Below are 16,002 nucleotides of genomic sequence, written 5' to 3'. Positions count from 1 at the left end.
GGAGAAGGATGGCAGTGTCTGCCTAACGCAATCATAATTGTCTCTGAAGTTGTACTTTGCAAACGCTGCTTCCTTTTATTAAAGAGGAGATTTATCATGCAGAACATACAGGTTTTAGCCTGTCCTGGAGATACGGTATAAAGTTAGGAAATAAGGAAGGCAAACATAATTTTGTCTCCTGTGTGCCGGGTCTTTGAATATTGTAATAGGTTAATTGGATCATGGAAAGGTTGTTTTCTGAAATGCAGTGCAGGTTATAAAGGATAACAGTTTTCCAATGGCATGGATGAGGTTTGTTTTGTGGGCATGAAATTCAATAATGGAAGGCTTTTAATAAATATATAATTTACGGAAGACCAAGACTTACATGACAAATGTAGTGTCATATTTAATTTGGGATGCTAACATGCAGCTAAAAGTGATCTACAGATTAACCATTTGTTTTATACAGAATCAGTACAGCAGGCAGAGGATTGCTCGTGCAGAATTTCTTGTGAAAGCCACAGATTTCACAGAAGGAGCAGAGGGACAAATAAGAACAATGCCATTTCTTGATCCTGTCCCTTTTTTCAGCCTCTAGAGTTCCATAGAAATATTAAGACTGCAAATAATACTGTTTTGAGCTGCAATCACTCTCTCTAGCTGTCTCCTGGATCTGCAATAGAGCAACCCCAAGGTGACCTCTTCCAGCAGCATGGAGCCTTAAGATGCAATGCTATCAGAGGGAAGAAAGGAAAACAAAGGAGAGGAGTTTAAGTAAAGAAAAAAGCTTATTTTTCCCTATGAAGAAAGTCCATAATATATTTCTTTCCACAAACTTGATGATGTTCCTGGTGTCTGAAGGAGGAGGGAGCTTATTCATTTTTCTGTGGCTCATCCCCTGAACTGTTCATTCCCAGTCACTGACACCTGTTTTCCAAATCCTTTTGTCCAAACCTGGAGATTTCAGCAGCAAGTGGAAATGTCCTTGAACACCTCAATGAGAATGGTGCTCGGCTTTTCCTGGGCTGGCAGAAGCTGAGGCCTGCTTGGGAGGAATGTATGAATTAATTATAATTATAGATTTCCATGTTCTTTGGCTATATTTGCCTGCATTGGGTTGAACCCACTGTTATATCTTTTTTTCCCCACACTGACATAGCAATCACTCCTTGAATTTAAACTGTTTAGGATACAGTGGCAGTGTAAGGCAGGAACAGGAGAAATTCAGGATCCAGCTTTCCTTTTCTTGTGCCTCCCCTTACCCTTTTATATCCCAAAATCAGCTTTTCCTTCCTTTTTATTGATTCCAAAAGTGGCTGTTGCCCTCCCTGCCTGCTTACTCTTCTCTTCATCCCGCTTTCTCTGCAACCTCTCTCATGTTTGGTGAATCTGTGGCCGAGTGATGATCAGGACAAGGAGCATGAACACATCTCCCATCTGAAGAAGACTCTCAAAATATTGAATTGTCTCAAGAATAAATTTCTCTTATTCAACAACAAACACCAAGCACACCAGAAGGAAACAGGAATTCATTTTCTCCATATCTTGAGCTCAACACACAATTCCCTGTCCTACCTAAAACCTTTCACCAGGTTTTGACAAATGCTGGAGAATTTGTTACTAAATACTTGCTAGCAACAATTAGTTGTTACTAATTAGCTGTGCCTGTGATTAGCTGTAGTCCAAAGGCATCTGTTATTATCCTCCTTGGAGCAATCTGGGTATGGCTTCTTGTGAAGCTTATACATTAATAATGGTCTGCTATATACAATAGGTCAATTTTGCTTATTTAATTTTTTAATTAGGGATGAGATTTATCTTGACATTACAGAAACCACTTACAACAGATGATTCTCTCAATATGTTTTCTCACTTGTGTTACATATGAACTTCTGACAAAAATAAGTCTTCAAGTCTTGCTTTACATATTGTCTTTGTGACCTCACTTGTCTGAGGTATTCAAGATAATAAATCCACTGGTGGTTTGCTGGGAAATGGAAAGATTTAGTTGTGTTTTTTGTGTTTTCTGTGTCTGACCTGAAAAAATAAATATTTTCCTGCCAGTGCAGTGTAGAGAGTCAGACAAGAAATCTTTTTATTTCACTCTGGTGACACCTCAAACATTTGTTTTTTTTCCAGGCTTTGGAGAGACACTGACTAAATTCTTTTGCTTTCTCTCTACTGTTCTCTGCTCTCTGTTCTATTTCTCTGAAATTTTAAAGAAAAACTCCAACCATTTTTCAGCCTTTTTATCTTTTTAATTTTTCAGGGGCCAAAAGACAAGAAATAGCCTTAATGAATGGGCTGACTGTTAACTTGCACCTTCTGATGGTATGTCTTTATGATGAATATTTGATCTTGTGTTGACAAGTATTTTTCTCCTTTCTTTGTGTGTGTGTAAGCAAAGTGTTTTCTGAGAACCTCATACAGACAGCACTGGGTGACAGATTAAGTTTTTAAGCCTTGGGAGTTGTATCTTGAATAATGTATGTGCAAGACCCAGTCTGACTCAATACTGAGCAGGAAAGCTGGACAGAGAAAAAAATTCAAGGACTCTGTAGGGGAAGTTTCAGCTGTTCTCACGTTGTATGCCAGTTGCCAGAGGAAATCTTATTATTTAAGCAACATTTACAAGTAACTTCTCAAATTTCAATTCCACACCAAATTTCAAAGTTAAGGAAACAGGAGCTCAACAGTGAGCAAGACAAAGCTGGAATATCAGTCAAGCTTAAAATGCAGCTGCTTACAAGAGATGACACTTAGAATTATTTTATATGTGCCTAAAATGTGCTAAAGCATTTTGACTTGCATGCCATAGTGACCATAAATGTGTCTTATTTATGCTCAGGTGTCCCTGTGGCTGCATAGAGCCTGTCTCTGGTTCTCCAATATTTCCAAAGATTTGGTTCCCAAGATTTGGTTCGAGTGTAGATGTGAAGCTTGCTTTGTGTGGTTCTCACAACAAGGTTTATCACTTGGATCTGCTCCTCTGGACCTTTTTAAATTAATGAACATGGAGCAGGGTGGGGCTCAGTACAGCCAGTTCAGGTGGCTACTCTGCCCTGAATTAAATGTGAATTTCTGGAGTACACAGACCATGCAGAGGGTTGTGTAACCCAAACTAAATTGAGCAGAAGGGCTTGTAAGTCTTTGTAATCCTCCTGACATGGTCTTTGTAGTCCTCCTGGCATGGTGGGCAGCCCAGCTTGCCAGGAAGTGAGAAGAAAAATCACCCACCCAGGTGCTGAGATCAGGTCTTTGGTCAGCCTTGTTTTGGAGTAAGGGATGATTCCATAACTAAAGTTTAAGCGCAGGGATGTAAATCTAATTCTTTTTCACTGTCTGGTACTCTTCAGCTGCTGCTTTTGATTGCTGGATGGAGCTGGGTGAAATCCCAGCTTGCCTGGCTGCAGTCAAAGCTTTGCCATTGATTCCTGTTAGTGCAAGTTTTCACTGCTGGGTTTTGGTGGCTTTGTTATGGATATGTGAAATACAGTATTATAACACTTTCCCACTTTGATAAATGTTATATGGACAAAGAAATATTTGTAATTTCTGGGGGATTCTCTGTAGGTCTGCATGACAGTAAAGCAGTCTTTATTAAGTTATATGCTGGGAGTATCTTTCCCATCTCTGCTTAGATAAATTTCAATATTTCTTTCTTTCTTTTTCCTTAACAGCTATCTTTCTTTAAGCCTACACCAAGACGCTATAAAATTCTTCTAGAAGCAAGAGCCTTTCCATCTGACCATGTAAGAAATTAATATTTCACCATATTTGTATTATTAATCATATTTTCCCAAAGAATATCAGTAGTACAATTTGAATATTTATTAGCTCATCTTGTTGAAGTAACATTACAATAAAAAGATCTGTCAGAAACTTTTGAGCTCAGCATACTCTACAGATCGTAGCTTTATTCCTTTTGTTCAAATAAGAAGTGTTGCATGAGGAAAAGAATGAATGGGTGCATTGATTTATTAGTCTTTTTAAAGACATCGAGCAAACTACTGGCCTAAATCAACTAAAGTTGTAAATGTTTTATTAATTCCTGTTGCTGTTATACTTTATGAAACCAAATCAATACAAATTCACAACATTAACACTTATATATCCCCAGACAGAGATGGAAATGTTTGTTCTTAGCACTTTAGATTACTAGTTCAAACATAATTTGTCTGCTATAAAATAAGAGACAATAGCCTGTGCATCAGAGCTTCGAGCAAATTAATCTTTGGGTTTGTGGGGCACTGCTGCTTTATCATCAGCACCGTAAACTCCTGGAAATTGATAACGAATTTGATCTCAAAGGTACAGTAAAAGTGACTCGAGCTACTAACAGGTTTATTTGTAATGAAGATGCTGGCACAGATGTATACACTTCAAATTGCTTTTATTCTAAGTAATGTTCAGATTAATCCCACATTTGTTCCACATGCACTTGTACATTTACACTCCATCCTCTTAAATTTCTATGGCACTTCAGTAATAATCTCTGCAACTGCCATCGCTTCAGTTCCTGTCGTGAAATTTTAAACTCTTTTATACTGTTATTTGATGATTGTTATTTGATCTCCAGGACCATTATTTATCAATAAAATCGGCAGATAGAATTTTTTAAATAGCTTGAGAGTTTAAAGCTCTTATTTCCCTCCAGCTGTGCAGCAAATAGAAGAGGTGAGAATGTCACTGGGCAGGATGTCAGTGCTGGCCAAACCTTGTTTGTGTTGGCAGCAGGGCATGTGAGTACCCAGGGCTCCTGGAGAAGGGATGCTCAGTCCTCCTTGGCTGTTATCCCTGCAGGCTTGGCTTTCTGGCCTCAGGTGGAGTGCATCCATCACACCACAGAACCACAGAGTGCTTTAGGTTGGAAAGGACTCCAAAATCATCATGTTCCCACCCCCTGCCATGGGCAGGGATGACACCCACTGGACCAGGTTGCTGAGGGCCCTATCTCCACCCTCATTCTGCTCCATGGATTTATCCTGTGGGATTCAGGCTTTGACTTTGTCCTTCCAAAGGAATTAAATTAATTCTCATGTGAATTAAATTCAGATCTTTTCTAATCCAAAGGAAATCTGTGAATTTCTCAGTGTAGCTGGATTATGCTTTCAAGCATTACTTTTAGTGAAAGGCAAGACATCTGAAGAGCTTTCTCAAGTTCTGATGTGATGTCTTTTTTTCCTTGTAGTTGTTTATCATGTATTTGAGTTAATGCTGTCTGCATGGAATTCTCTTCCAGTATGCTGTGGAGTCCCAGCTCCGACTGCATGGGCTGGATGTGGAGAAAAGCATGGTCCTGCTGCAGCCACGGCAGGTTGGTGAGGAACCTGTCACTTCTGCTTGCTAACACCAAGGGCAGAAACACCTTTCATGTGAATATTCTCAAATATTCTAGTGTAGAAGTTGTAATCTGTGCATTAAAATATAGATTAAATTTATGAATCATAAACAGGTGTCTTTCCATGCATATTTTTGACATTAGACCCCATTTTATACTTGCTGATTCAATTTTTAACTTTCCCAGAAGAACAACAAAAAGCACAAAAAGCCATTCTCTCTATTTTTCCTGTTTCCAAAAAAAACTGGCAGCATCCTGAGTCACTGCAAAATATGATTTTGACTCATTGAGAATTCCCAGTGTCCTTTGAATGTCCTGAGGTAAGAGATTGCCATAACACGAGCAGCAGTGTGTCTGCATCAGCACGGGCTGAGGGAAAGGTCTGCTCTCAGTAATATGCAATTCAGATTAATTTGAAATGCTGCCTCGCTTCACTTCTGCAGCATTAGGAACTTTGTCACCTAACTATAAACCCAGGGTGACCTTTTGCTTCTGAAATCTGAGTCATCTTGTGAGTAAAGAGCCCACTCCTGAACGCTTGATAGATTTGCAGAGATTGTTGAGATAATAACAGTCCCTTGCAATTCAACCATCTTGCCCAAGCTTTTTTCAGTAACAAGTCTAATTTAATTCTAGGTTTTCACTGCCTAATTGATCCCTAGGTGGTGGTATGTTTTACAAGATCCCTTGCTAGGAAGACAGGAGGAGGATGGGGCAGTAATTTTCCTGTAAAGAATCAAAAATGAGGTTGATTTTTTTTTTCTTGTGGTTGAAATTCTTCTATATTTAATGACCACAGGTTTGGGGATTTTTGTACTTTTGATGATGTGAGACATTGTTGTTGAAATATGAATATGTCAGGTTTATAATAGCTTCCTGTGGGATGCCAAGTTTATCAGAAAAGTTAAGAGTGAAGCTGATAGACAACTTTCAGGTCTTGTGGGTGTCACAAATTTCAGATGCCACTTAAAAATCATTAGATATTCTGTCTGCACCAGGAGTTTTTGACTGTAAATTAAAACTGTCAGAAATACTAAAGAGTATGAAGCATGTTAGAGCATGAAGTGAATAGACATTTTATAACAGGCACCTCCAAGATTCACTTGTTTTATTTTTTTGAGGTTGCTTGCTCATGGGCACTATGTATATCATTACCAAGACAAAGGTTTGCTTTTGATCTCCTTTCATTGTAAAATATAGATTATGAAATAAGTAGTGGCAATGTCATTACTGCCAGAGTTGATGCAAAATATGTCTTTTAATTTTGTTTTAGGGAGAGGAGACCTTGAGGACTGAAGATATCCTGTCTGTAATTGAGAAGGAAGGGGACTCTGTTGCTGTCATTATGTTCAGTGGGGTGCAGTACTACACGGGACAGTTGTTTGACATCCCTAGAATAACAAGGGCTGGCCAAAAAAAGGTAGGACTGCTCCAGATGTGTCTTTTCATACCAATTTTAGATCAGTTTTCTCTGTGAAATCAGTTGTTCTGGGTTTTTTTGGATTTTTTTCTTTTTTTTGTGGAACAAAACACAGAAATTTGTAGGCCTCTGGTAAAATGTTAAAGCACTCTGTGCCCAGAAATTTGGGGACTGTGTGCTGCATGAAGAAATAGCCCAGTGGGAGCAATCTTTCAGGCAGATGAATGTTAAACTATTTGGAAAAGGTAATTCATGACTATTAACTTTGACATGGCTTTTCTTGAAGGGTAGAATGCCAAGAGCCTCAGAGAAGGAGGAGGAGGAGGCAATCACAGCTCTAACCTGTCTTTGAAAGTTATTTTGTGTAAGATTTCTGAGCTTTTTCTGAACTTTTTCAGCATGAGACTTTCATGATTTTCCTCCTTTTCTGTACCTGTGTTATGGCAGATTTTGCCCCCCCAGAGCAGGGAGGTGAGATCCCCATGGAGCCAGCACTGCTCAGACTGCACTGATGAACTTTCTGGAGACAGGCACAATGTGGAGCACATCAACATCACAAGATGAGTGTATTTTAGTGATGACTCAGCCTTCAGAGCTTGCAGGCAGTGTGTTCCGTGGACATAGCTGTAAAACTCTTTAACCATCTCAATAGCTTTAGGAATCCAGGAGAAAATATTTTTTAATTAAGTTGTCTTATCAACAGGAGGTCACCAGACTTTCCATGCTGGCAGCCCATTACTGGATGCAGCTTATCTCATACAAGATTAAACCAATGAAGGGTAAACTTATTTGGTATCATTGGGTTTTTGGCAAACCAGCAAACTCTTTATATTTAATGATTTAACTCTCTGGAGAGGTTCCTACCTCAAGCACACTATACATCTTCTGTAGCTGTAGGTTTGGCAGTGGAATTTTTTCTGGACGTCAGGGCGTAAGTTCTGCTGATGGCAAGAGATGGTGATGTCCCCCCTGGGAGAGCAGAGCAGGTGTGAGAGCTGGTGCAGAGCCCGTGGGATGTAAAAAGGGAATGTTCCCACAGAGCAGCACCTGGTGTTAAAACCCAGCGTTAAAAACAGCACAAAACAAAACCAACTTCTGACAGGGATGGAGAAAAGCAGGGGGAAATGAAATGTGGGGAGTCAGCTGCAGGGGAAGTGGGTTTGTGCGAGAGCTCCAGAAGCAACAGCGCCATGGTGCTTTCCTGGAGTGTCTGCCAGCACTTTGCTGACCACAAAAAACTCACAATTCCACCGTGCTGGAATGTTGGAAAGGGAAGACAGGTTATTAACAGGATGGTGCCACCCACTGCTCTGCTCTCTCTCTCTCCTGGTGGCAGCAGAGCTGCCAACACCTACATGTCTTCAGCTCTGCTTCCCAGAAAGCCGCTCCGTGATGTGTCTGAAAGGTGTCTGAGAAAGAGAGAGAGAAATCTTCCTTCCTTTCCATAAAGATGAACAACCTGAGAAAAAACCTATTGCTTTACCACTTCTCCAAAGATGCTCTCTGGACTGTGGGCTGCAGACTTGGATACATGGAAGAGATGCAGTTTCACTGATAGCTCTAAACTGCCCCAGAGTGGTGTTTTGGGAGAGAGTAGTCACTCACAGCTTATTACAGAGAGGGAAAATAGATTTGATGTTTATAAAATCTGAGGAGATAACCAAGACTTGATGGAGAAAGATTAAAATTTCTGCAAGGCAGTGATAACAATAATATTAACCCAGATGTATGGGCTTCCACAGTGATGCACACAAAACCACCACACGCTCTACCCAGAGACTGTGTCATGTTCCTGAAGAGGAGAGCAATTTGTGACAGCAATTCAGGATTCCAGCAGGAACAGGTTGATGTCTAAGGCCTGTTTCCATCTGAATGCCTGTTATAAATGACATAATGCAGACATGAACCTCTTCTTCCACAGACTTTTCAAGAGAGAGAAAAAATCCCCCATCAAATTGAATTTCTAGTGGTTCAAGTGTGCAGGATTGAGATCCAGGTAGATTAATGAAGTAAAAGATCATTAGTATACTGAAAAAGCAAAATAATTCAACCTGAAGAACTGTTTGAGTACCCTTAAGGTTGAAAAGCATGAGCCAGCTTTGTTTTTATTTCCCTCCTGTCAGATACACTCAGCTCAGTGTCCTTACAGATTCTGCCCACAGGTTAAGTGATGTTTATGTGTTTATACAAACCCTCCATGAAAGAAACTGTTACACCACACTTCAACATCTGTGTATGACAAATATTTACATGAACAGCCACAAAATCGTTGATTCATGGAGTGTTTCTGTTGGTAAGAACCATTTCTGCTTCCTGCTGCTTATCTTGGACACAAGGCTTCTGGTTATCAAAGTGCCTGAAATGTGGGGGTTTCAAAAGAATTGGCTCCTCTCCTCTTTTCCCAGGCCAGAGGTGCAGTTAGGAACTGCTGTTGGATTAGAGGAAAACTAAAACAACTGCTAAAGCAGAATCATTAGTTTCTATGTATCTATACATGGCTTTAATTGGACTTGGCATATCTCCTTCAAGAGCTTCTGGACCTGATGAATCCAGATTTGTCTTCTAGTCAACATATTGTCACAGATAGGCTGAAAGTTCTTCTGAAAGCAGATAAGACTGAAAAGTCATGTTTGTAACAAAAATGCAAGGCTCTCCTTCCCAGGAATGAAGGGTGGTGGATGACCCTGCACTCCTGAAGAGAAAATAGGCTGGGGAGAACTGACAAGAAAACGAGTCAGAAGGGGAAAATACAAGGTGAAAATGCTATTTGGAAGAAGAGAGAAAAAAAAAGAAATCACTTGTCAGCCAGTATGTCAGAGAGAAAAGTCCTACACAGATGGTCTTAATAATTCTTTTAATGTACTGTTGAAATAAAGTCCCACAGTGTTGTGCCCTATCAGGGCTTGGCTAGAGATTTGAGCTGTGAGCTCTGGAGGCCTGGAAAATGTCCTAGGATTCTTGAGGTCAATCATTTATGAATTAAGTTACTGATTTCCTTTTACATTTTTTAAGCAAATTTCCTAAGTTCTCTGCGTACATTAAGATTCCTCCCAGAGTGAAAGCTCTGCACATAGACAGCTTCATTAAGTCATTAAATATTAAATGAACTAAATTAAGCTTGAAAAATTACCTCAGGCTATTTTTCCATCTAAGGTCTCTCAGATAAATCGAAATTACTACGTATTGTGCAAGAGACTCATCAGCAGGCTGAGGAGGATGTAACAGTTTTCCTTGTTTCATACTTTCAAGCTTGCTCTAGAGGATGGAGGAGGCTGAGTTTTTATTCTTCTACAAGTGAAGAAATGGCTGACTTTTAGGAGACTCTACCTTTCAAATACAATTTTCATTTCATAAGTTATATCATAGTTTCTACTGACTCTGTACTGTTATGTAAAATATTTTAATCTCTTGAGTCCCAGTAGGAAGAGCTTTAAGATCCTTCATCTTCATTTCTTTTCCTGTCTCTCTTTCCAAATGTCCCAGCTTTGCTGGCGTGAAGCTGTCATTTCTCTCCTTCTCTCCAAATGTCATTGTCCATGCTGAGTTGTTACCTGCTGGTTATCAGCAGCTACCCAGACACTTGGCAGAAATGACTTTTAGATGTTAGAATAAAACAGAAGAGGCAGGGGAGAGCACATGTCCTCTCCTTTGCCCGGAGCAGATGGAGAGCTCTGTTTTCCCCCCAGTCTGGGGAAGCGCCGTTCCCACGCAGTCCTGGTTCTGCGTGGCTTGTGCAGGGAGAGCTGCTTCAGTTTGTTTTACTTTTTCCATGCAATCTGTGTGGCTAAACATTTGCTGTTTGTGTGACTCAAGTGCCAGACACCTCTCTGGGAAAGCAAACCAGCACACCCCATCTTGCAGATGACGACTCGAACAAACTGGTGCGAGTGGGCGTTTCTGAGACGAGGCAGGAGCCCTGCCAGCACTGAACCCGAATTTCCTGTGCCTCAATATTGTTAAACAGTGCCCAGTAGGATCTGCCAACCAGTTTGAAAGTGGTGGGGAGCAGCTAAGGGAGTTCAGGAGGATGGCCCATGGGTGTTGTTTCAATGACCTTCCTTTTTGCTCAAGCTGATCTGTTGCAGCTGCTGTCAGGGCCCAAGAACATTTGTCCATGTCAAGGTAACATGTGTGGATGTGGTTATGGAGCCTCATCACTGTGAGGGCATCCAACTGTCCCAAGGTGTCTCCTCCTAGCTTCCACCTACTGTATTTTCATAATTTGATATTATGTAGTTGAACATAAATTTTTATAGGGTATGCGGTGTACTGACAGGGAAAGGACAACTGGTTTTGGCACATGATTTATAGAATTAAATTTCTTACATGCTTTTTCTTTATGAGCAACTTCATTTTTTTTTTTTTTTCTTTTTTTTTTTTGGTTTCAATTTTGTTAATGTACAGCCAGACACACGCATTCTGCAAGACCCTCATCTATTATTCCTAGTGTCCACTGAAACCAGTGCATCTATCATAGAATTGCTTCCAAAAGTTTGTGTGTGATGTACGTACCTGTTAAGGTTTAAACCCAGTCAACTGAAGTTTTGAAGTTGATGCATTAAAACCCTCGGAGAACCTCCTCATTCGTTGGCAATTGGCTTTAGTTTGCTGTAGCTTATTTCTCTGATCCAAAGCCATTTTACCCCTGAATGAGAGCATTCCCATTGGAATTCAGCATGTCCCAGCCTCTCTGCATCAGCTTCAGCATTTCAGTTGATTTCTCTTAACTCATTTCTCCATGTCCCTGTGAAATCGAGACACCACGGCTATTTATTGGGACTCTAGTTCCAACATTTAGATCATGCAAATGCTATGGCAGTGAGTTTTCTTCCCATCATTTTGGAGTAATTTTTCAAGCTGATAAGTTCACAAATGTCTCCATTAGAATTAACATGTCACATCTTCTTAAAATGCTGCTCTGTACAAATTGTTATCTAGTTTATACAGAAGATTAAATATACCAAAGTACTGCTTAAATAATTTAGCTAAGACTCCCTCCGTGCAAGAAACAGCAGGAGATTCTTAAAAAGACCCTTTGTTTTATTATTGGACGTTGATTTTTCTGAATCCTGTGCTCTCACTCTTATTCCTACCCTGCTGCTTGCAAGCAAGCTGTTTGTGTTTTAAAAGCAAAATGTAAAATAGCATTTAATTTGTAGTCCAGGCACAAAAAGCAGTTTTATTTCTCTGCTCTTAAATAAATAGCAAGGCTCAGAATAACTTTTTAGTTTAAAAATGCTGCCATCCAGTGGTTATTTAATGTGTAGAACTCATACTTTTAGATGTAGAAATATCTCAATCATTAGATACTGGGTTTTCCACCTTTTTTCCCAGTGTCCTGTGTAAATTTGGCTTATGACAAATACAAGATTTTCACAGAGAAATGATAGATTCCTTCTTTTTAAGGACAAATATAAAAGTTCCTAAAGATCAAGGCATTGCATTGACTGCTATCTCATCCATTTGGATTCCCAAAGAACAAGGTTGGCCTCGTTTAAATGCCAGGGACACCTTGAGCATGAATATATATTGGAATGTAATTGTTCATGGGTAACTGGCATCTATGACCATTACTGCTTTGTCTCTGCCTGGGGGTTGTTGTGCCATACAGGAAGTGTTTGTATTTATGCATTTGTCCTCAATACTCCTTTCAAGTGATTCCACTTCACTGCACAAACAAAACCTCAGAAATCTAAACCCTATCCAAGCATCCTTGAAGACAAGTCACAGAAAAATTGCTGATTTCTACATGTATCTGTGGCATAGAGGACTTGTTTCTAGTAACCACTCAGAACAGATGGGACTTGATAGATTAATCATAGAAGGGTTTGGGTTGGAAGGGACCTTAAGGATTGGCTTGTCCCAACCCCCTGCCATGGGCAGGGACACCCTCCACTATCCCAGGTTACTCCAAGCCCCATCCAAGCTGACCTTGAACACTCCCAGGAATGGAGCAGCCAAACTTTCTCTGAGTAACTTGTTCCAGTGTCTCACCACCCTCACAGAAAAATATTTCTTCTTAACATCTACCCTAAATCTCTCCTCTTTGAGTTTAAATCCATTCCCACTTATTCTATCACTCTCTGCTTCTTTAAAAAGTCTCTGGGTAGCCTGAGAGCAAGTTAAGCTCTGAAAGATTTCTTTTCAAAATGATATCACAGGGATGATTATCTTAATAAGTAACCCAGTAATTATCTCTTTCCTGTAGGGATGCGTTGTCGGATTCGACCTGGCTCATGCTGTTGGGAATGTAGAGCTTCATTTGCACGACTGGGGAGTAGATTTTGCCTGCTGGTGCTCCTACAAGGTAAAACAGATTCATTGTTGGAGACTGTTTTCCATAATGTCACTCATCTCATGGATCAGCACACAGGTCAGGTGAATAAGAGCTGCACCTGAACAGCTGAGCAAGACTTGGCTGAATCTCTGAATTCACCACAGCAAAGAATGGACACTGACTTTAATGGTGCCTCTGCTATGAATGGGTCCAAAAAGCAGCAATGACCTACAAGGTCTTGTGGATGTGAGATGGATACTGGTGGTGGTTAAAGATCTGCCCTGTGGACATGGAATCAGGGACTCTTCTTATTTCTCACACCAAGAAGGTCTCACAGCTATAATGTTTTATGAAGTGGTCCTGAAATAAGAGAATATTCTTGTCTAAACTTTAATAATTTCAGATCACAGAGTGAGGTATCTTTAGTTCCTTTAGTCCTAGTGAGATTAAGATTCGTCAGACATAGTCAGATGAACTGTTTGATGACTTTGTTATACATATATATATATATATATATATAGCAAATATATTTGGAACTGCTTCAGATGTACTTCAATTTTCTGGCCTCTTAGACTTCAAATAACATATGTAAACCAAGAGAGATACTTTTAAAACTAATCTGAAAAAATATATCTGCTTTTACCTCCCTCAGCACTTAGTGACAAATGCTAAGATCTCCATCTAGAAACCACTAGAAACGTTAAAATTGGTTTGTTTTATAGATCAGGGTGAGGGAAGGAAAGTGATATTTCACAGATAATGAGCACAACATGTACATGTTGATTTATTCTTTGCAGTATTTAAATTCTGGAGCAGGAGGCCTTGCTGGTGCCTACATTCATGAGAAGCATTCCAAGAGTATTAAACCAGCGTAAGTATTTTTCTAATAATAAATTTCCAAATAAAAGGCGCTGTGAAGTTTGAATGAGAAAGAAGCTTTCCTTTCATAATTGAGATTTGAAAGTAAAATTGTGTCAATTTGTAGCCATAGAGTATGGATATGTGGATCTATGCATATATTTATAGAAACAGAAGAAAATTCCATTTTCAATAAGAACCCATTGGGGTAATATTTGTTACTGGTTTATTATTTCGATGAAAAGGGCAGTAAACATTTAGACAATTTGGTCATCTGGCTTTGTTACTTCAGATGGGTTGCTTTACACTAACTTTAGTAAATTTTGAAATTGCTAATCCACATGCTCACATCTAAAATGCATTTCCTCCTTTGAGTCTGCTATCAATTCTTAACTAAACAGAACCCTAAAAGAGAGTGTTGGTAATATTAAAAACAAGCATCCTAAATCATGTCTATGAAGCTGCTTAATATAAAGAGAATATTTAACATCTGCCTTTAAAAATGGATTTTAAATAATTATTGAAGTCTTTGGTTGGTGAACAAAATCAAAGACAGTTTCAACTCTGTGTCTAATAGCTCTTTAGTAGTGGCATGTTTTCATTAAAATTATATCCACTGGTAAAGCCAGGAAGTATTACATGGAGATCTGCTCTGAAAGACTGTATAATCCATGGAAAGCTGAGCTATCAGCTGAGGTTAGCTGCATTAACAAAATTCCTGGTTTTTAAGCCATTTTATGGCTATACTCTGTATATTAAGAACAGTGGGATAAATACTTTTAATGCACTGACAAATGTAAACATTTCTGTCTGTAATGCTTGGAGAAATTGCTGGCACTTCCTTTTATTTTAGCTTGAAGAACGCAAACTAAATCAGGTTCCAGAGACAAATAATATTATAATAAGCAGCTTTGCTGCACTGTGTGCTGGTTTCAGACTGTCTAGACTCTCAGGAGATAACAAAATAACGCTGATAAGTTCTTTTCAGTCACCCATAACAGAAAACTCATTAGGATGACATATGACCTGTTGTGAGCTGATTCCAACCTTGTATGTGAGCATGGGCAGAACTTACTGGATATCTGGATATTTCTTCTGGAGAGGCTTTTTCCTGCTCCCCTGTTGCCAGGTGCAGGCATTGCTCTCATGGCCACACCTGGTTGTGTGGCTCCCATGGATCTTGGTTATGGGGAAATGGGTAGATACTAGACAGTGGAAAAAATGTGAAAAACAACAGAATAGCTATAGGTGAAATTAATAAAATTCAGTCTTTTTTTCCTCCTTGATGACATTTTGGAACTTTTCTGAGGGTACTAACTTGGTACTGTAGGTAACAGTTTAGTTTAGTTTTCCCTGAACCAGCTCCTTCATACATAGTCATTAATTTGTGCACTGAATCTGGATGCTGAATATCTTAAATGAAATTACCTATATGGAATAGGTTTTTTAAGGCTGGGGACAAATTACAGATATAATTCCAAACTTCCTGCATCGACCTGCATTATTTAATCATAGTTATTTCATATTTCCCAAGATTTGATAATCACTCATCAAATTGTTTGTAGTTCCTATGCCCCCATTGCATTACTTTTCCTTCTTTCCTGCAGCAAGCAGCCATTTCAGGTCTCCAAATAAGGCACTGAGACAAAGGAGAATTTGTCTATGTCAAAGTATTCAATTGTATAGCTGATTTAAATGCAGAGCAATTTGCTGTATGTTGTACAATCAAATGGAGTGGAATTTAACTGCTCGGGAAGTTGCAGGCTCTGCGCTGTAGCTGCAGAGTCTCTGGCTGTCATCTGAAACAAGGATGACACCCAGTGGCCACACAACTTCAGTCAAGAACAGAGGCACCAACCACTTGTTTCTTTGCACCTCAGCCCACACATGAGCAGGGGATTAAATTCCAATCCAGCTGACACCCTTTCGTCCTGTGAGCTGACTGAAATACTGTTCTAACTCGTGGCTGGTTTTAGGTGAGTCACTTTTTACTCACCTATATAAATTTTCCTAATTTGTCTCATCCTTCATATTTCCTGCAAGTTATCGACTAGGTAGTTATTTTAATATGGAAATAATCTATTGTGTCTTAATGGGAAAATGTGTGTTCTGACTGTAATTCAG

The 16,002-nt window shown here is 39.5% G+C and overlaps 1 protein-coding gene across 2 annotated transcripts in view; it reads left to right on the top strand.

Moving 5' to 3' along the window:
* Positions 1-16,002, top strand: part of KYNU (kynureninase) — a 57,659-nt gene that overhangs the window by 20,149 nt on the left and 21,508 nt on the right. For both annotated transcript variants that reach the window (XM_018911258.3, XM_018911259.3), the window contains exons 5-10: positions 2,252-2,313; positions 3,663-3,734; positions 5,225-5,299; positions 6,597-6,743; positions 12,952-13,050; positions 13,818-13,891. In XM_018911258.3, coding sequence (XP_018766803.3) covers positions 2,252-2,313; positions 3,663-3,734; positions 5,225-5,299; positions 6,597-6,743; positions 12,952-13,050; positions 13,818-13,891 — 529 coding nt within the window. The remainder of the gene's footprint in view (positions 1-2,251; positions 2,314-3,662; positions 3,735-5,224; positions 5,300-6,596; positions 6,744-12,951; positions 13,051-13,817; positions 13,892-16,002) is intronic.

Source organism: Serinus canaria, chromosome 7 (genome assembly GCF_022539315.1).
Source record: "Serinus canaria isolate serCan28SL12 chromosome 7, serCan2020, whole genome shotgun sequence".
NCBI lineage: Eukaryota > Metazoa > Chordata > Aves > Passeriformes > Fringillidae > Serinus > Serinus canaria.
This window is presented reverse-complemented; position numbering and strand designations above follow the sequence as displayed.